The sequence below is a fragment of the Meriones unguiculatus genome, chromosome 2 (assembly GCF_030254825.1).
Source record: "Meriones unguiculatus strain TT.TT164.6M chromosome 2, Bangor_MerUng_6.1, whole genome shotgun sequence".
NCBI classification, from domain to species: Eukaryota; Metazoa; Chordata; class Mammalia; order Rodentia; family Muridae; genus Meriones; species Meriones unguiculatus.
This window is the reverse complement of record NC_083350.1, coordinates 138,516,111-138,537,776: the sequence shown is the minus strand read 5'-3', so window position 1 is coordinate 138,537,776 and position 21,666 is coordinate 138,516,111. Positions and strand designations below refer to the sequence as shown.

The 21,666-nt window shown below is 44.0% G+C and overlaps 1 protein-coding gene across 1 annotated transcript; it reads left to right on the top strand.

Moving 5' to 3' along the window:
• Positions 1-390: 390 nt before the first annotated feature.
• Positions 391-15,201, top strand: Samd7 (sterile alpha motif domain containing 7). The gene is made up of 7 exons (XM_021631957.1): positions 391-491; positions 1,907-2,031; positions 3,290-3,368; positions 4,971-5,581; positions 7,167-7,285; positions 10,972-11,082; positions 15,007-15,201. The coding sequence occupies exons 1-7, from the start codon at positions 391-393 to the stop codon at positions 15,199-15,201; spliced, it is 1,341 nt and encodes a 446-aa protein (XP_021487632.1).
• The last annotated feature ends 6,465 nt before the right edge of the window (positions 15,202-21,666 follow it).

Below are 21,666 nucleotides of genomic sequence, written 5' to 3'. Positions count from 1 at the left end.
TTTAAGAAACCAAAATTCTCACTACAGGTTATCAGTATGTTTAAGAAGGGTTCAAGTCATTCTCAAAAGTACAGGGATGAAGATGAGAGTTCAATCCCAGAACCGACATAAAAACAGAACAAAACCAAAACAGATATAACAGTGTGCGATTAGGGTCCATGCTCTGGAAAGGCAAAGACAGGAGGCTCCCTAGACTTCACTGGCTAGCCTCAGGTCCCCAGGACACAAGGTGGACAGCTCTTGAGGAACAGCATCCAAGAATGACCTTTGGTCTACACATACTTTGCCTACATGGGTGTACACATACCCACACACACAGGTTTCCAGTAGGTTGTTTGTTAATGCCCCTATCTGCTTCTTTTTAGAACTCCATCAGGGTCAAGAGATCTAATGACAAACCCAGTGATGTCTGTGAACCCTCTGTTGACAACATCAGGACAGCAGAGGATCCCATTGGTTCCCTCACCATTTGGGCCTCCCGTTGTGGACAGGTATTCCATCATTGGAGTTTGGAACGATGTTAAATTAACATTTGATGGTAAAACAGCGTTGGGGTTACCTCAGTGAACTGTGGTACTGTGACTCATGGCTCTCTGCTGGTCTTACCTCAGACACTACTTTCCCTTTGAAGCTCGTTTGTCCTAGCAACTCATTAAGTAATCACATTTACTTGGAATGTGACAGGAATTATCAAGGGCAAAAACTGCCAGGTTAGTCTTCCGAGGCAACCACGGTAAAACACAGAGGACAATACCGTTTAAATCATAGACATTCAGGGCTAGAGCGATGGCTCAGTGGTGAAAAGCACTGGCTGCTCTTTCCAGAGGACCAGGTTTCTGGTGAGTCCTCCTTCCTGGCTTGTAGATGCTGTTTCCTTACCATGTCCTCACATGGCCTGTCCTCTGTGTGTACATGCAGGGTACCCTCCTTCTGCATATGGAAGGTGCCTCCAGCATCTGCCCCTCTGATCAAAAGAGAGCTCATCCTATCAGATTAAGACTCCATCTTAACTAAGTCTGTAACATCTGGACCCCTGGACTGCATGTCATCAAGCCATTCTTTCCATAGTAGTGAAATCATAAGTATTTTGGTAGCACATTCTGGCAATATTCTAGTTTCCCTTCTTTAGAATATTTTGACACTCTGAAAGGAAAATAAAACATACTATTTGTCCTTGTTCATGGAATGTGAACAACAAAATTGGACTCAGAAAAAATGCTGTAACTTGCAAGATAATTTAGTTGCCCAGTGAGGTGGCCAAGTGTTTATCCTAGATGGCAAATGCCATCAAGGAATCATGAAGTAAGAACAGACTTATGCTCTGTGTGTTCAGAGCATAACACCCATTGGAAATATCCTGACCATGCATTGACTTGAGTGGGTTGTTTCCTGAGATAGCCCTCAGACGTCTTGCTTGTTGTGGCTTTTCTTCCTAGTCTTTCTCACCATCCTTCTCCATAATCAGTGAGACTTCATTTTATTATTTCGTTTGCACTTTAGTTTCCATGGCTTCCCAGTGGCTATTAAAAGTCTAGTTAGCTAAGTGGGTTAGTTACTTTTGTATTGCTATGACCACAATACCTGACAGAAAGCTTATTTTGGCTCACACTTCCAGAGGATTCTGTCCGTCACAGCAGGGAAGGCGGACCACAGCAGAGAATTAATTCACATCGTGCTGGGCCAGAAAAGGGAGGTGCTGCCTCCTGCTCACTTTCCCCTCCGATTTCATCAGATTCCTGTAGGACTGCAGCTGCATCTTCTGCCCTAAGTAACTGTCATGAACATGTAAAGTGTGCCTCCAGCCTCTACATGATCATCACACTAAGCAACAGAGACTTTCTGTAATCTCAGACATATTCTACCTATTTTATGTCTTTTTTTTTTTGTTTTTTTTTCTCCCTCCCAGAGATGTCTTGTCTTCCAGTATGGCTCCAACTGACCCAAGCCAGTTTTGTGTTCCTTCCCAATTTGGATCGACTGTTCTCCCAAACACAAATATGCCAAACCCGCTGTCGGGTCACTTCTACTCAGGTATGAGCAACGAGCATCTAGCAGCCTGCGGGGCCGTGTGATGATGGCTGTACTAACCGTGTTGTCCTTTCTATGCTCACTCTGGAGAACTGGGGGACGGGGGGCTAGGCCTCTGCAGTTTGTGCCTTTGCTTTCTTGGTCGAGCTTCTGCAGCTACCCCTGTGGGAGCAAGCGTGCATCGCTTAACTCTCCCAGGCGTCAGTTTAATCGTGAATGAGGGAAGATGTGCAACATGACTTGTTAGTCTCATCCGCCACACGAGGAATGGAAAGGCTTCAAAGAGAACTGATCTAAGAGTTAACTTCTTGGGGCCGTTTATGACTTGGGATGAGGGTATAGTACAGCTCTGTGATAGAACACCTGATTAGCACGCATGAAGACCTGGATTCAAGTCTCAGAACCCCAGACCAAACCAAACCAATGAAACAGCATATGGTCTCATAAGTTATAGTGAGAATTTGGCTTTTATTCTGATTTCACCCTGGAGATGTTTAATATAAGATAGTAGTCACAATTTATAATAATGTGTTACATTCTTAAAAATTGCTGATGGACTTCAAATGTCTACACCATAAAGATATAACATGGTGGATATGTTAATTATCTTGATTTAACCATTCTTCCAATGTAAGCATGTATCAAAACATTGCATTGTACCTTAGAAATGCATGTAATTAAACAGGACAAGAAAAGACAGTTCAACCTGAGGGTTCCAGGCTTGGCAGCAAGCACCCTGATTTACTGAGCCATCCCAGGACCCCCCAGAAATATGATTTTAACAGGCCTTTGCCTTCCTTTCTGAAGTGTAACAGGAAAATGCCACCAGCCACAAAACTGACAATTCAAACAAAAAACAAAACCTGAAATGTTATCTACTGTGTTTTTTGGGTTCTCAGTAAACATTTCTAGCCACTATGATCAGATACCATTTCCCACATACCATTCTAGCTTAGGGCTTTCTGAAGATTCTTTTCTGAATTCTTTTATTATTTTCTTTTTTTTATTTATCTTTTTTTTAATGTATATGAGTGCTCTATCTGAACTTACATTCCATGTCAGAAGGCATCAGATCACATTATAGATGGTTGTGAGCCACCAGGTAGTCACTGGGAAGTGAACTCAGGACCTCTGGAAGGACAGACAGCACTCTTAACCTCTGAGCCATCTCACAGCCCTCTTATTATTTTCAAGTGCATGCTTATACTTCTAATTTGTTTGTGATGAGTCTCTCTCTCTCTCTCTCTCTCTCTCTCTCAAGGCTGGGGCATTTTACCACCTGAACCCATAAAGCCAATGACCACAAGGCATGAGATGATTGAAAGACATCATGCTGCCAGGTAATTTAACAATAGTGTTTGATGTGTTTGATTTGGTCCAGATGAACCATTTGTTCATCTGAGTTTGCTTTAAGTAATTTCAATGAATACATACAAATATAATAGATTAACATAATGGATTTTATAAAGAACACATGCCACCTACAAACCACACACACACACATACACACACACACACACTGACCATTTAAAGAAAGCATTTCAGGTTCATTATAGGATAAATTATACAAACATGTATACAAGCTTTTTAATAATAAAAAGAAGATTAAAAGCAGACAGTGAAGTCTGAGGATTTAAAAGTTTAGTAAGAATGTTTGGTGCACAAACAATAGCACTTGAGGTCAGATCATTGGCACCCACGTACAAAGCTAGGTATGGCCACACATGCTTTTAATCCCACGGATGGAGACAGGGATCAGCAACAGGAGGCTCACTGGGGCTTGCTGTCCAGCCAGCCTAGCCAAAAGTGGGTGAGCTGTGGGTTGAGTAAAGGACGGACCTTGAGGGATAGAAAGAAATATCAGAAGACACCTGAGGTCCTCCTATAGTCTCCGCATGCATGTGCACAGGCACACAGCACTTGTGTCTACCTCCCTGTGGCCACAAAGTGCAGGTAAGTGTGGATAGACCTGCATATTCAACAGCTTTCCATTGACCAATAATAGTAATGATAAAGCCTGGCTGTGAATCCTTGGAGATTCCCACTGGCGTGTCTGTCCTAACTGGTTTCAGTCCTCCTAGAGACAGGCGTGACTCCCATTCCACTTCAGAGTTTGTCACCAGTGCCCGGGAAATCTCATCTCGACCCTACAGTGGCCTCCGGCTGAGCACCCAGCAGCAAATCAAGTACATCCACTGGAAATAGGCCTCAGAGAGAGAGAAGACATTGGCTCAGGTTCTCTCGTCACACACTTCTCAGGGTCTGGGTGATGCCGGTGGGCAAATTGAAGTAAGCAAAAGCACCACTCCCTTTCTTGACTGTCCATCCACATGCACTGACTTGAGACCCACCAAGACAAGCACTAATTTAGTGAGTCCCACTAACTATCCCTGTGCTGAGGAATTAAACACCTCTTTGAAGGTTAACGTCTGGCAAGAAACTGCTAAAGGTGCTGTGTGCCCAACAGGCAGCTGTCTGAATTCAGACATGCATTATGGCACTCACCCAAACCCTCCATTTTCAGGTTTTCTTCCAAAGACCACTTTCCTTCTGACTCTGGGCAGGAGGGTCCTCTTTCCACCAAACACTCTTCACTCTTCAGTTAAACAGTGTAAGAATAGGGAAAGCAAAGAGGTCAGCTTAGGAAAGCAGGGTTCTATTAAAATCCTATTTCTGAGAGGCCCAGAAGGCTCAGCAAATCAAGGTGCTTGCTGCCAAGGCTGGCAACATGAGTTTGATCCCAGGCACCTACACGGTGGAAAGAGAAACCAACTCATGTTTTCCTCCGACCTCCACACCCTCACACACACACACACACACACACACACACACACACACCTCTTCACACACAAAATAAATACAAATAAATAAGCACATGTTTAAAAACATAGATTTCTACTGATTGTCCAATGGTTGTATAAACTATATAATTTTGTTTTTAGGGCAGAAATGGAAATGTATTCTCTTTACCAGCAACGGAGAATGGAACGAGTTAATCCCAGGGGGCTCTCTGGCCTGGGGATACCACTCTTTTATGGCTCAAGTTGCCTGGGTGGCCCCGCAGGCTTCCAAGGCAGGAGCCAGTTGCCTGCCAGTGATCTGCATTTGCACAGAAGCACCTTCAGACACCTTCAGGGAAACCCTATTCTGCTGGCAACTAGACCACACTTTACAGAGTGCTGGGGCCAGAAATACCGACTCAGGAGAGGTCCAGCTTACCAGAAACCTCCAGAGAGTGACACTGAGGGTTTCAAAAGTCAAGGAGAAGAAAAGGGCTTGGGCCAGATGCCTGCGGTTTCCTGTGAAGAGGAAGAGTACATCAAAGATCCAGAAATTGAAGTAGACAACCACCAGAAGCCAAGGGAATCTGATGAAAAGCTGACCACAGCCCTCACCAACCCCTGTGGAGAGCTCCAGCCAAACCAGAGGAAACCCTCTACCCTGGAGGCGAAGGCGTGGGATGGGGAGAAGGAAAAGCCCTCTGAACAGGGCTATGAAGCCTGGGATGAAAAGAACAGGGTTTGCCTGCCAGTTTCCACACTGCCTCTGTCAGGTAGGTGTCTGAGCTGAAGCTCCAGGCCTCAGTAGCTCCGGGGTGACCCATCCTTCCCATTGTGGAGGGAGCTGTGACAGCCATGTTTAGTTTGGCCTTCACTCTCATTTTCAGGCCCGATGTCTATCTCTCTCACACCTCCATTTATATATATCTTTTGCGGGGTAGGTGTTTACACATTTTACCTGTACGGGCATGTGCTTGCAGAGGCCAGAAACTGGAGTTACAGGTGGGTGTGAGCTGCCGTGAGGGTGCTGGGATTCAAACTGAGGTCTGCTGGAAGAGCAGCCAGTGCTCTTGACTGCTGAACCGTTTCTTCAGTCCCCTCCACCTCCATTTTCTTAATCCTGTTTTAAATGACTTCTTTTTAAAGTCACTTTACTGTATCGCTTTCATCAATCATATTAGAAATACTGGTCTCTTGATACTGCTGCCTAAAAACATTCAACACAGACTGAGAGGGTAAGCATAAAAAAGTATGAAGGTTTTTAATTAAAATCTTAATTAATTGTCAGTTTCTTTAACACAAACTAGAGACCTCTTCTTTTGAAGTATGAATTCTATCTCCCCTGTTTCCAAGTGTAGAAAAAAAACAACAACAAAAGCTCAAACTTTCAGTTTCACAAGTACTATTGTACAACAGAGAAAATCTCATATTGGCTAGCTCCCTAGAGCCTGTTGAAAAAATAAATAAATAAATAAATAAACACAGAGATTTGATGTGCTCCTGATTGTTGTAGTTCACCTTTCTGTTGCTGTGATTAAACAGTGTGACTGAAAATAACTTCAGAGAAGAAAGAATCTATTCAGATTACAGTTCTAGGTCACAGGCCACCACCCAAGGAAGCCAAAGTGAGAAGGCAAGGCGGGAACGTGGAGGCATGCCCGCTTGCTATTCCACACAGCACTCCCTCCAAAGAGGGAAAGCACTTCACAGCTAAAGAGATGTGGCAGGAACCTCGAAGAACACTCTTTGCTGCGTGGCAGGAAGGTTTACAATCACTAGCTTTCTCATATGGCTCAAGATCACCTGCCTAGGGTGTGGTAATGCCTACAGCGGGCTGGGCCTTCAACGTCAATCACTAGTCAGTTCAGTCCCTCCCCCACACAGGCAGACCTGCCCACATGATGACGTGACTGAGGCAACGCTTCCATTGAGAGCCCCTTCTCAGAGAATGTTAGGTTGTGTCAACTTGACAGATGAAGTGAACTCGGGCACTGAAGTAGCCGAACAGCTGCTTCACTATGAGGTCCTCGGCTCACGTTCCGATCATGATGGTCTCGGGAGATCACATAGCATGGAGTCGTACTAGCCTTTCTACAAGCACCTCCGAGATCAGAGAGCACATCTGGAAGCTCTCTCTTCACTTACAGCTACGTCACTGGAGCGACGTTAAGAGAGGGGAAAGAAACCACCTGCTAGTGAGTCTGAATCTTCAGGGAGCTCAAAAGTTGACCTATTTAAAGGAGCACCCCATGGGGACAAGACATTAGTGAGTTCATCTAGCCAAACGCAAACCTGGGTTCTAGGCTTCTTCTGCAAGGAAGTTTTATTCCACACGGTGACCTTCTTGTCACGTTACAGGAACACACGAACTGGTTGCACTTCGGGAAAACCATTCTCTGGCTGATATTCAGAAGTGGACTGTGGAGGATGTGCATAGCTTTATCAGAAGCCTCCCAGGCTGTTCTGACTACGCCCAGGTAACTTCATGTTTTTGCAAAACTTATAAAAGTTTGAAACTATTTCATGTGTAATGAGTCTTGGCAAACTCCGCCCCTGGAAAGGCTTCCTACTAAAACCCCCACTTCATGTCACAGTCTCTCACTGGAGAGGTGTCCACAACTGGTGGGCGCAGGTGCCAGAGGAGGCTGGGGAAGACATTAGCTAGCTTTATTTTCTGTCCTGTCTAGACAAATTGGAGGGTGACTCGGAGGCTAAATAACCAGAAAGAATGAGAAATATTTAGTGCAGTACCTAAAGACCAGAAATATGTACTTTGTCCTGAATAAGGAACTAAAGGGGCTAGGGAGATGGGCTCAGCTGATAGATTGTCTTGCAAGCAATAGGACTTGATTTCAGTCCCCCAGAACTCACACACACAGATCTGGGGTGGGGGTGGGAGAGGAGGAGGAGCGATGGCTCGGTCTATAAAAAGCTTACTCTAAAAGTGTGAAGTCCTGACAGCTGACTTCCAGATGCAATAGTGTACATCTGTAATCCAGTGTGCCTAAGGTGATGAGACAAAGGAGCCCCATAATCACTCAAGCCAGCTACCCTGGCATATGCATCGAGATCCTGTCTTGAGTAAGGTAGAAGTTGAGAAAAACACATGACATTGTCCACTACGCATGTTACATGGTGTACACAGCCCATTCACACACATGAATATGTATATGCACACACACACACATACACACACACACACACCAAAGCCAAGCACACTGGTGCCCGATTCCAATCTCAGCACTGGGGGTTGGGTGTGGAAATAGTGGATTCCTGAAGCTTGCTGGCCAGCCAGACTAGGCTCCTTGGCAAGTTACAGGCAAGTGAGAGACCCCATATCAAAAGTCAAAGTGGATGGTATCTGGGAAACTGCATTCAAGGCTATCTTTAGGCTTTCATGTGCATGCACACACATAAACAAACACAAAAACAAGGAACCAGGAATGATAGTCACATTGGTAATCTCAGCGCTTGACAGGCTGAGACAAGAAGAAGATGACATTGTGGACATCTCGGGATGTAACGAGGCCTTGCCACAACAAAGAAACAAAGAAAAGCAGCCTTGCTCCTGCACAGTACTACGTGTATTTTATGCTTTCGTTAGTTGTCCCTCTGTGGGTAGACAGAAGTTGCATAAACACCTCAAACTTTGCTAGCTTACTGTCTGTCACCAAAAGGTAACAGCAACCCAAGAAACTCTACCGCTTACTTCTAGAAGTTTCTCAAATGCATTTATGATGTCCACTGTGGGAAGTCTTCTCCCTTTGAACTACTGAAGATGAGAGCAACGGCAAGGCCCAGCTGCCCTGCTAAGCACCCGCTGATACTCTCTGAGAAATAACTATAGAAAAGTGGCGATGCCAGCGCATTCTGGGTACACAGCCCATGACTGTTTCACACATAGTTCTCACAGAGACCTTTGTCAAAAATGTCTTCTTGACTTTTATTCACAACCCCAGAGTTGGGATGTTTTTCTTTTTTCTTTAACTTTCTGGGACTGGTTCAGCTTTATACTCACTGACCTTCCCTTTATACTCTTCCTCCTTGCCAGCCTTGTGCAAATGAAGTCTTTAAAACATACCTAGTGTCAGGTATAATGGCATATACCTGTAATCTCTACACGAGAAAGTTGAGACAGGACTGCGAGTTCAAAGCCAGACTCAGCTACATAGTAGGACACCCCCCCAATCTGAAACAAACAACAAAACCTTGAGAAAAACAAAGCCATATAAGGATTAAATTATCATTATCATCATCATCGTTGTCACCATCATTATTACTGGGGGTTTTTTTTGGTGTTTTTTTTTTTTTTTTGAGACAGGGTTTTTCTGTGTAGCCTTGGATATCCTGGACTCACTTTGTAGGCCAAGCTGGCCTTGAACTCACAGAGATCTGCTTGCCTCTGCCTCCCCAAATGCTGGGATTATAGGTGTGCATCAACACACCTGGCAAGAATTAAATTCTTTAAACCATACATACTTTATCAATGCTACTTCATACTTTATTGCAGTTCATTCTTGTTATATTCCCTATGAAAGAAACTTTATAAAAAAGAAGAGTAATGAAAGAAATAGAGATACAGTGAGAAGGTTGGTGGTTTAGCTGTTTAGGGATGGCCAGGAAACACTTCAACAATTTGCTAAGTAAATGTCTAATTCAATGAACTTGGCAGATAAAATATTCATCCCTAAAAATACCTGAAATTGTTCAAAAATATATGTGCATATGTACATCATAGACACGGCTGAATCTCCATAAGAAGGGTACCCCAGGCCTACCATGCACAAAGCACTATATTCAATGCCCAGTGCCACATAAATGCCAGCATGTTGTCACAAGCCCATAATTCCAGTGGGATCAGAATGTCAGGGTCATCCGTGACTATCTAGCCATTTTTGAGACCAGACTGGGCTACATGAAACTGTGTCTCAAAAACAAAAGAAGAATAGATATTCAGGAGCCTTTAGTACTTAAGATGCTCATAGCCACGAAGGACTGGTCAACGTTGCCTAGCATGGCCAGAAATTTAACAACTGTAAGAAACTAGGACTGAAAGATGGCCATGTTTGGTACAGCACAAAGAACTGAGGAGACAGGATTAAGGGAGTGATGGGAAACGGAATCCAGAACTGTTGAGACTGAAGAATGACCGGGAACTGACGACACGAGTGTGGACATCCAGCTCCATTTGATCAATGGGACTGTGAAGAGAATGACAGAGCGGGCAGGGTAGAGGTAAAGCATGTATTGCCTTCCCATTAGCATTTAGCAGTGGTGGCAACCCGCCTAAATGTTACTGAAACAGCAAAGAGGACAGGTTGAGACGAAAGAAGGGCTCCCACTGTGGATCCCTACCAGAGAAGAAAGGAAGAACCACAGCAAACCTGCTGACCAAACCCTCTTATATTAATCAGGGCAGTGGGAAGAAGGATCCAATTTTAGACTCATTCAGATTTACAGGGAACTCCTGTTTTCTTCTTTCTAAATTAGAAGGTTGTCTGAAAGTGAAGGAGAACTCTACAAGGTCTGAGAAGGGTGGAGAAGATTTGAAGAGAAAACTCAGAAGTTAGCACAGAAGGCAGGTTGAAATTGAACATTATGAAGCTATATCACAATGGATTAACACATTTTTTGATATCCAAGCCTGGAAACTCTACCCATCAGCAGCCTTCCTGGAAGAAAGGCATCGTGGCACTGACTAGTCAGGGAAGGCCCTGCTGGACAGCTCTTCCGCATACTTTCCTTGCCCTTTTCACCACGCTTAACCCACCCAGAGGACAGAAGGCACGAGAGGGACAATGTCTAAGATGGCTCTTCCCACCTCCCTTTCCTCCACCACTTTCCCATGTACTGATTTGCTCCAGGGAGTGCTCTTACCACGCTGTCTCCGGGCTGCATAGTAAATAAGGCATAGATGCTGCCCTATGCCTCACTCCAGGTTGCAGTGAGTCCAATAGACGGAACTATGGAGCATTCCAAGCATTACTAGAGATAACATGGCACTGGAACCCAGACAAACCAGCAGCCAAACCAAGCTCTATGTAGCTCTGTGTCACCCTCAGTCTTTTACATGCAAACAGTTCGACACCAAACTTGCTGCATCTAAAATATGGACTTGCTACAAGACTCAGCCACCAGTCTAATGAGTTTTGGGTCTCTTCAGGTATTTAAGGATCATGCAATTGATGGAGAAACACTGCCCCTCCTCACTGAGCAGCATCTTCGAGGCACCATGGGACTGAAACTGGGGCCAGCATTAAAGATCCAGTCTCAGGTATCTGACTGCACGTAATTTAGTATATGGCAATGGTGAAAAGCCCAGGAGAAGCGGGTTATAGAACGGTCTTGTAATATTAATGTATAGAATAATTATTTGGTCTCCTTTTTAGTCTGTCCCCGTCTGCGACTGAGGACGTGATAGAAATGAGGAACCTGAAAATGCTTGATGAGGGTGGTATACATCTGTAGATGTGGCAGGAGATAATAGGGGCTGTGTGCTGATGGGAAGCAGTTCTGTCTCTTTATAAAGAGAAATAGACCCTGGTATGTTCCATCCATGGTGTAAATGACGCCCATCGTAACTGACAAATTCCTAAATGTCACTGGATACAGAATTAGGAAGAGACACAACAAACCTCATTTCTGAGGTGTACACCTCATTTCTGAGGTTTTACAGGCATATTGTGTCTCGGGTATAAATAGCCCTGAGAACATATATAGCAATAAACAATAATGATAAATAAATTGGGTTTCAAGCAAAAAGCAGTGAGCTCTAAATATTTGTTACTTCCGTTTGTAACATGATTTAATTAATTTTAGGCTTATTCAAGTTTTAATGATGGCATGTTTTAAACAACTAACTTGCAAACTTCCAAGAAAGAAAAGAAAAGGTATTAATTGACTCTTGAGAGCTGGACAGGCCAACTCCAGCACCATCCACTGGCGCTGGACGGCCTCACTAGCAGATTACAGCCTCCGGTTCTTCTCCCTGCCTCTCTTCCCAAGACAGTCACTCACACAGCGGTGAAAAGCATTCTCTAATACCTAAGACAATCATGTCACTCTCCTGCTGCGAAGCCTGCAGATCCACAGTTTCCTCGGAGCCAAAGAGAAAGTCATAGCATTTCTGTTCCTCACCAGCACTTTGCATCAGCTGGCCTCATCTTGCCTGCCTGCCAGTAGCACAACTAGGCTCCTGCTCTCTTGCCCCTGGTGGCTCCTTGAATGCTGCAGACACACTCTCTGTATCCACACTGTCTGTAATGTCCCTGCCTAATGTCCTCATTCTTTGCTCGCTCATCTTTTGGGGCTTTTTGTTTGTTTGATTTTGGTTTTTTAAATGTTTTGTTGATGGTGTGTTTTGTTTTGTTTTGAGACAGGGTCTCATTCTGTATCCCAGGCTAGCATCAAAGTCACAGCGAATCCCCTGCCTCAGCCTGCCAAGTGCTGGGATCGCAGGCTAGAGCTACCATGCTTAGTGCTTACCTTCGTTTTTGTTCAATTACACCTCAGTGAGGCTTGCTCTATTCGGTGTAAAACCACACACTTCCCAGCCCTCATCTATACTGCTTTGTCTCTCTCCCAGCTCTCTCTTCTCCTCCTAACACTTATGACCCAACCGTAAATATAATCTGTCTTATCTATGCATCATGTACAGGTGGAACTGTTATTTCCATCTGTCCCCAGTAGACTGCAAGTTTCATGAGAAAAGGAATCTTTACTTTTTTGTGGGCTTAGCGCATACAAGATCTCATAATAGATCAATATATTTTTTAAAGAGTGAACTGGCTCAAATGAAATGACAACAAAAAAGCAGCAATTAGTTTGTCCCCAAATTCACACAAGATTGCACCTGTTTGCCAGAAATACTTATATCAAGGCTAAAACTTCAGAACGTCCTTTCATGGCTGGAGAGATGGCTTGAATGGTAAAGTGTTACCACACAAACGTGAGGAACTAAGTTCAGATTCTCGGCAATCATAAAGGAACAAAAAAAAAAAAAAAAAGGCTGGACACAGTGACAAGTACCTGGAATCCTAGTGCTGCAAAGGCAGAGGGTCCTCACAACACACTGGTCACCTGGTTTTACCAAATCAGCTGCTGCTTCAGTGAGACTTTTTAAACTATTATTATTATTTACAATTTATTCACTTTGTATCTCAGTTGTAGCCCCCCTCCCTCATCTCCTCCTGGTCCCATCCTCCCTCTCTCTTCCTCCCCTATCCCTCTCCACTAGTTCACTGATAGAGGAATTCTTCCTCCCCTATTGTCTGACCCTAGCCTATCAGATCAGGTCCTATCAGGACTGCCTGGATCTCCTTCCTCTGAGGGCTGGCTAGGTCACCCCAGTGAGAAACTTAAAAAAAAAAAAAGAAAGGAAGAAATTAAGGAAGGAAGCCAGCAAGCAATAGAAGAAGAGGACAGTCAGCATGAACCTCTGGCCTCCACATGTACCCTGTCACACATAAACATGTATACACATACACATAGCCCACATACATGCACAACCTAAAAAAAAAAAAGAATATCCCATCACTATCATTTTTATTTGTCTAAAAATTTTAGGATTTGAAAATTCTTTATTTTTAATTTTGTGTGATATGTCTGCATGTGTGACCATGTACTATGTGTGTGCCTGGTGCCCATGGGAACCAGAAGATGCCCATGGGCTTCAGATCTCCTGGAACTAGCGTTACTGACGCTTGGGGGTTGCTTGTGTGGGAGTTGGGAATTGGACTCAGGTACTCTAGAAGAGCAACAAGTACTGTAAGCCACTGAGCTATCTCTTCAGCCTGGAAACTATTCAGCTTACATCTGTAGCATCCACCTGTAATCCTAAGACTTAGGACACTGAGAAAAAAAGACAGCAGGTTCAAGGCCAGCCTCACAAGAGAAAAGAACAAGAGTGCTTCTACTGCAAACTGCTCAACTCTTCAATGTCTTCACCAGTATTCTGTTGCAGGGTTTTTTTGTTTTTGTTTTTTTTTTAACTTTTTGCTTTAAAAATAATTTTAGAAGTAGTAGAGTTGCAAAAATAAGACAGAAAAATTTACCCCGCTCTTTTCAGTGTTAACTTAACACCTTATGTAACAGGATACAGTTGTCAAAACTAAGAACTAACATTGATACAATATGGAACTATTTTTAAGTGATTTCTTTTTCTTTAGCGGGTATACTATCTCTCTTGGCATACTTTCAAAGACAGTTCCATGGGTCAGCTGTGGCTGACTTTGATCTGCTGTTGCTCATTTCTGGATTCCTATGTGACAGCTTTTCCTCCGTGAAAGCCAGTGGAGCGGTTAGATCCCAGGTGCCGTCTGACAGTGAGACCAGACAACAGTTGGGGAAGGCCCAGCTAGTGGCAGGTGTCAATCAAAGAAGACAGGCATGAAGTCTTTGTCACTGGGAACAGAGGTCAGAGGGTCAAAAGGCTCTGGTTAACACTTGGGAGTTCAGAGGTTGAACAAGCAGGAAATTGCCATTGAATAAACTAAGAAGGTTTGGGTATCCAAGATGGGAATTAAGGGCAATTTCCATAATAGTGGACATTATCAAGAGAAAAGAACCACCCCCATGCCAGGACAGAAACCTAGAAGATGGATCTGAGAAATGGGATTTGGAAATATATATGTATGTATGTATTATGTATTGTATATTTATTAGCAGAGCACAGGCAGCTTTGGATTTTGAACCATGCAGATGTGGCCTGATTTCCACCCAGGGCCCAGTTTGTTGAAGCAAGGCAATGGAGCCCTGTAGGAGGAGCCCAATAGTTAACATCAAAGCACCAACTCCCAGAGTAGCCTCATTTGTGTCTCACTGCTGTCCAGTCATGTTCTACAGCTGTTTGAAGGATTTTGGCCTGGTCCAGAAGAAAACCTGGTTGGCTTTTGGTGGTGGTGTGGGATAGACCTAGAATGAAACTGACACAGGGCCAGATGGACCACAGCAGAAACAGAGGAGACATGGAAATTTGGAGCTCCTCCTAGATACCCAGCCTTACAGCTGCAAACAACGTGTGACTCTGAAAGGCAGGAAGGGCCTACCACAAACTAGAAGTGTGACCTTTATGTCTATAGAGATGCTCCACATCTGAAATTACCTCAGCCTCTCTGCCCCCCCCCCGCCCCCCGTGGTTAATGCAGGGTTATCAAAAGAGTTCACAGACTTAATTACTATAATTATTTTGTCTTTAAAGGTATCTCAGCATATGGGAAATATGTTCTGTAAAAAAATTCCTTCGCTCCCCGCCCATGCAAGGCAAGCATTCGATCAGCTGGCTGACACATCCCCTCTTTTGGATATTAATTCCTGGAGTGATGGTTTGAGCATTCCTGGTTCCCAGGATATAATGATGCCTAAGAGGACTGAGCAAGACAGTATGAGGAACTAAAAATACTCAGAGCCAAGTAAGTCACTCCCGGTTTTCTAGAGTTGCAGACGTTACCCGCAATGTGGGAAAGCTTCCCGGGACCAGGTAGAGGACAAGGAGTGTGAGAGACCATCCTCATAGAATTGTCTTGAAAGAATCTCACCCAACAGCCTTCCGGCAAAGCGGAAGTGACCCAAGCACCAAGGTTCTAGAGAACTGTCCTTAGAAGAAAATACTGATGGGGATGAGAATTGACAAATATCTTGCAAGCTTCGGTCTGATGCCTCTGTGAGGAAAACTCTGAAGAAGCCGAAAAGGAACACCTTTTCCTCGCTCATTCCGTCGCCCAACCCTGATGGAGACTCAGGCTCCCATATGAGGAGGCAGATAGAAGCTGGGCACAGCCAGCCACCCTATCTCATGGCAGCAGTGTCTAGCCTGGACAGGGCCTAGGAGGGTGAAGTCAGGATTTACCGGAGGGGCGGGGAAGAGATATCTGTATGCAGCAGGTTGGAGCTGGCAAGAGGGAGGTGGTGATTAAAATGACTGTGTAGGCTCAAATTGGAGTCCAGGTCTTTCAACTTAACATTTGACAGGATGACTCTAAACGGACCACAACGAGAAATAGCAACTGTTCAATCAAAGAGGGGCCTGGCTGACAGGCACAGGAGGTCTTGTTTTGAATGTTCTGAGGTGTGAACCATGAGAATGTGTGTCTGTTTTTAAGATGCGAAGTTTAAGTGATCAGACCGTAACAGGAAGCCTTTACGGTAGCCCACAGCCTCATTGTCGAGTGCAGTGCTCCCATTAGAGTGGGCCGGACCTAAGAGTTCTTCCTAATGAAGACAGGGACCACGACTGTGGCTTCTGTCCTGTTTCTACGTTGCTTTCCCTCTCCTAGCAGCCCCAGGTAGAGACCCCCACGTGACTAACCCTGACAGTGGACTCTCCAGAGCCTGCCAACAGCCTCATGACATTCAGGCCTGTGAAAGCGCTTTTGAGTCTTGGTTCCAAGCCTAAGGCCAGCTCACAAGACCCTAGTCCAGGCTCACTGCCAAGCCTCTGCTGGGTTCCTGACCACAGAACACAGGCCACAGAAGAGACGCCATGTTTTCAGTTGCTGCATTCTGGCATGGTTTCACAGCCGTGGAGAACTTGAACACATGGATTTAATTTAGCAATACTGATCCATTTTTTGGTCCTGAAGGTGCACTTCAAAGCCCTTTCCCCAGAGTTCTTCTGATATAGTTCAGTTTTGCTGATTTTGGGGGTTTTTCCCCATGACAACAAGTATGTTATGCCATTTGTGTGTACATGTGGGCATTAGTGTGGGTTTGGACTTTGAAACTAGAAAGAAAAGGCCAAACAGAGAGATTGAGGAATTCAGTTGAGGACAACAGACTTGTGTGATGTGAGTAGAAAGGAGGTTACTGGGAGTGGGAGGGCATTCGAGGGGCTAAGGGATGGGGAAAGGGGATGGAGACTCAACAAAAACGCTCTCTGTTTGAAAATCTCATTATCAAACCGAATACTTTGTATGTTAATTTTTAAGTTAATTTTTTAAAGCCTGTCATACCATCAAATATACTTGTAAATGTCTATCTTAATCTCTTGATCGCTTGGCTGAGGGTCAGTCAACAAGCAGAAAATCCCCACAAATTTTAAAATTTTATTAATTTTTCTTAAGATGGCCATAGCTGGCATATAACATGTTTTGGGGTTTTGATTAAAAGTAACTTGCAAAAAATGCCTCAGTCTCTTTTCCCTTTTTAACTCATCTAGCCCTCAGTGCATAGAACAATCTGGCCACATGACCAACTACGATTCCCAGGTTTCAGAATGTCCACTAAATGGACTCCTCTGGTCAGCAAGTGCTGTGGTGAGAGGTAAAAACTGATGCTTACCCAGGACGCTCATGTGGTAAAGGGATGGCCTCCTTCAATCCACATCATAAACTTCTTCTTGCTGCTAATGAATCTGTTGAGTTGCAGAGAACAAGAAATTGGTCCCCAGAACCAATTGGTCGAGCTGGAGACAAGCTGATCTCAGTAAGTGTGTGTCAGTGATGCTCAGAGGAAAACACCGTGATCTGCCAGCTTCAGACTGTCACCGAGAAAAGTTGCCACTCTTAATTTTAGATCTATGCATTTAAAAAAGGAATCAGAAGATGGTGATACAAGTCCTCCTGGCTCTGAGGACTCTTTACCACAAGAGGAGACTGAAATAATTTATCTGTGAAACTCTGTTCTCCAGTTAGAGACTATCAGGTACTTTATATATTTTTAAAAAATAGATTTATTTGTTTTTCTTGTATGTACATGAGTGTTTTGCCAAGACGTACATATGTGCATATGTGCACGCCTGGTGCCCGCAGAGATCAGAAGGGGACATCAGATCCCCTGGATCTGAAGTTATGAATGGTTGTCAACTACCACTCTGGGAACCAATTTCCTGTCCTCTGCAAAAGCAACATGTACTCTTAACCCCTGAGCCAGCTCTTTGGCCCCTGTTGGCTACTAGTTAACAAAAGGGATACTTCAGTGACTGGGAGTATTTTGAAGGATGAAATTTTTCACTTACATTATTGTCTTAGTCACTGTTCTCTTGCCATGAAGAGACACCATGACCATGGCAACTCTTAGAAAGCACTTCATTGGGGGAAATTGCTGTAATGGAAGTGTTGATTTCTTTGTAAAGTCAGTTATGTTATGTAAATATGTTTTTTATTTAATCCAAAGTGTGGGATTTTAGTTGGGCTATAGTTTGTCCACAGTTGCTGTCTCATGCCGGGCGTGGCATTGCCAGCTGGTAATGATCTTACCTTGTGCCTCCGGTGGCAGGGAGAAAGGAGAGGTCCAGGGCTGGGGTTGGGGAGGTGTATAAATTTGAGAGCCCAGAGAAAGCTGCGGTGGTGTGCGGTGTTGGCGTGTGGCGTGTAGCAGTTTGGAGAGACCTGAGAGACCTGTCTGTTTGGAGCAGACAGACAGTGAGAAACCCTGCAGGGCGCAGCAGCTTGGAGGAGGCTGCTGGCTGTGTTTGTTACTGAGGGAGACTGGTCTAGAGCCCAAAAAGAACACATTGACCCTAAACAGCTGGGAGAAATGAAGGGGTCTGTAGCCCTCTCCCCAATAACTTTCTCTCTCCTACATTGGGAGATTGGAAGGGAGGTAGAGACCTAAGCACCCCAAATAAAGTAGAGTTCAAAAACAAGCTCTACAGATAGCTTACAGTTTCAGAGGTTCAGGACATTATTATGATGGCAGGGAACATGGCTGCAGGCATAGCAGGCATGGTGCTTGAGAAGTAGTTGAGAGGTCTACATCTGGAGTCACAGGCAGCAGGAAAAGAGACACTGAGCCTGGCTTGAGCTTTTGAAACCTCAAAGCCCATCCCCAATGACATACTTCCTCCAACACGGACACACCTCCTAATCCTTTTTAAATAGTGCCACTCCCTGATGACTAAGCATTCAAATACAAGAGCCTGTGGGGCCATCCTTATTTAAACTACCCCAGTTATCATATAGAATTTTTTAAATTTAAATATTGTATGCCATTTCTGTTTGTGTGCTCATCAGTGTGTGTGAGTGGAAGTCAAAGGGCAACTTGCAAGAATCAAGTGTCTTCCTTCTACCATGTGAATCTTGGAAATTGAACTCCCATCAGTCAGGTGGCCAGTTACCTGCTGAGCCATCTCACTGGTCCTGGTAAAAAGCTTTAACTCCTTTAATGCTCCTTTAGCCTTGATAATACTCCCCTCTGTATAAGCGTAAAATCAAAGACAATCATAACTGTAGAAAACCTCCTTTGTTTGAAAGCCAACCACAATGATAATTTCTTAATAAACAGGATATTATTACTTATGAAATATCTTGCTTAAAGGAATTGAGTAAATTCTTCTAAAATCATGAGACCTACTGAAAAGAAATAAGAGTCTTGCCATGTGGGCCAGTCTGATTCAAACTTACAATCCTTCCCCATAACAGTCTTGCGTTCTGGGATTACCAGTGCACCCTCTCACTTCCCCAGTTAGTTTCTCAAACCCCACATTTGTTTCATTGCAAATGTAAGGAAGTTTTGTTTAAAGAGAAATGTAGTCATTCACTGTACTTACTTGTCTAGCCGCCTCTCTGGAATACATATCCCTCTTTACACAAGTAACACAAAGTCAAAGGTCTTTGATGTGTCTGCTTATCACCACGAGATGTCATTGCATGCCTGTGAGAGCTAATTTCACCAGTAAAAAGGATGATCCACATGTATACCATTGGGTGTCATTTTTTAATGTACTTGTGGGTTGTGCACACATTTTAAAGATTACCTTTCTAGTACATTTAGAACCTTGGGCTCATCCTCCAGTGATTTTTATTTTGATAGCCTTAATTTTTTACGGGTACTAAACTAATGGTCAAATTTAATTAAATGACTGTTTTATTCCAAGTGTTAGGAAGACATTCTCATCAAACATAACGAAGCAAGACTTCAAACATCTTTTCACTGCTTAAAAAATAAATCTTAATACTGTAGTCTCAAATGAGCCCTTTGTCCTTGGTGGGAAAGCAGAAAGGCATGCTAAAATGTATGCATTTCTATTTGTTTTCAAATTATTTGAGGGAAATATTATTGACACATTTTTCTAAAAGTTATTAAATTCATTGGTGTGGGGATGGGGGTGTAGCTTTGTGGTAGAATACTTACACAGCATCCTCAAGACCCTCAATTATTAGTACTTAAAAATGCATTTACTAAGACTAAACTAAACGTTCTGTCGGAGCTACTTGAATGTGCCCTTTTTAACACACGTACAGTATCAAGTCTTGTTTCAACACTCTCAAAAATAACTGAGAAATCATTAGTATTTCTGGCCTACGATCCATCCATCCAGTAGGGATTTAGACTATATGTGCCAAGCTTGGTGCCTCAGGACAAGAATGGAAGAGGAACCAGTGGACCCTACCTTGCAGGAACTCGTGGTCCAGAAGATTCATGTAGTATTTATTGTATTTATAAAAATAGAGTATTTATTGTAAGTAGGAATACTGTGTGTGCCTGTGAGTGTGTGTGTGTGTGTGTGTGTGTAGGTGTGTGTAGGTGTGTGTGTGTTTGGCTAACTTAAGGAAAGGAGTATTAAATAGGCTCAAACCCTTTCTTCATCTGTTCACAATTGTTTAATAACTAATAAAATGTATTTAGCGACCTCAGGCACCTTTCTGTGCTCCTTCTGAAATTGCTAGGCTTCTACACATTTTTTTTTCCCTATTCACAGTTGCACTCCTATATACAGAAACGGCCTGTTTCACTTCAGAAAGGGTGAGAGAGTGAGAGAAAAGGTGACAAGGCAGTTGTTGTAAGAACCTAAAAACCCTACTTCTTAATTTACATCCTTTCAACCTCCCAACCTGAAGTTGGCCTGAGAAGCAGGAGAGGAGGCCTCACACCCCACTTCACCGCGGCTGTGGAAGAGCTCACTGGGGTGCTCTGATCTGGTGGCCTTCCCTCACAGCCACCGGGGACCCTGCTTCGTTCCCACAGAGTCTGCCCTTCACTGGGTATTACAGGTGCGACCCTGAGGGTTGTCCGCCAGGTACTCACAGGTCTGGGTCAGAGAAAGAAGCCTCCAAGTGAAGCAATCTGTGCACTGGCTTCTGCTTGAAGCAAAAGCTCCTAGAAGCTCTTCTCTTCAGACTTAGTAACTCCAGCCCATATACCCTGGACAGAAGCACCCAAGAAAGAGCGGTGAAAGCAAGACAAATCAAACACAAAAGAAACGGCACCCTGGCTGACTACTGTCCACTTTCGCCACCCGTAGCAACAGCAGAGCCAGGCAATTTTGTTACCGATCGCCTAAACAATCATTCTCTTAAACTGATTCCAACAACCAAAGGGAGAAAAAGGAACAGCACACACCCTTACCCATAGAGTTCCTTCTGTTCTTGCCTCCTGCCTTGGCTCACGGCCAAAGGGCGGGGGAGCTTTTGATGATATGCCAGCAGAGAAGGGAAGTTGCTTCGGCTTCACCTTTTCTAAGCATACCTCAGGATACCTGGCATCCGGTCGTCCATTCTTGGTTCCTAGTACCTCCCTTTCCAGCCACATTTCCTGAGGAATCCTTGCAGGTCTCCTAATTTAGAGTTCTGAGTTCTCTCTATATTTCCTGAGCAAGCAAACAATGTCCAAAGAGCTCTGCCCAGTGTGATTCTTAGATGACTCGCCAATCTCACTCTGGGGAGGGATGTTTGTTCCTGTCCTTGTGGCCACTTAACAGTAAACATAGCTTCATTGCACCTGCACATTCTAGATTCAGAGTGTGCCAATATGTAGTGTTGATATAACAGTGGGCTGCCCACCGTTTCTTCTAGATGGTTTAGCATGCCATCTCAATAAGTGTCTTGCTTAAAGCTCCACTGTCTGGAGAAATGTATGCAAATGGACTTAAGGGCACAGGATCCCTTTCTTCAAGGCCATGGACCTCTTCAGACACTCTAAG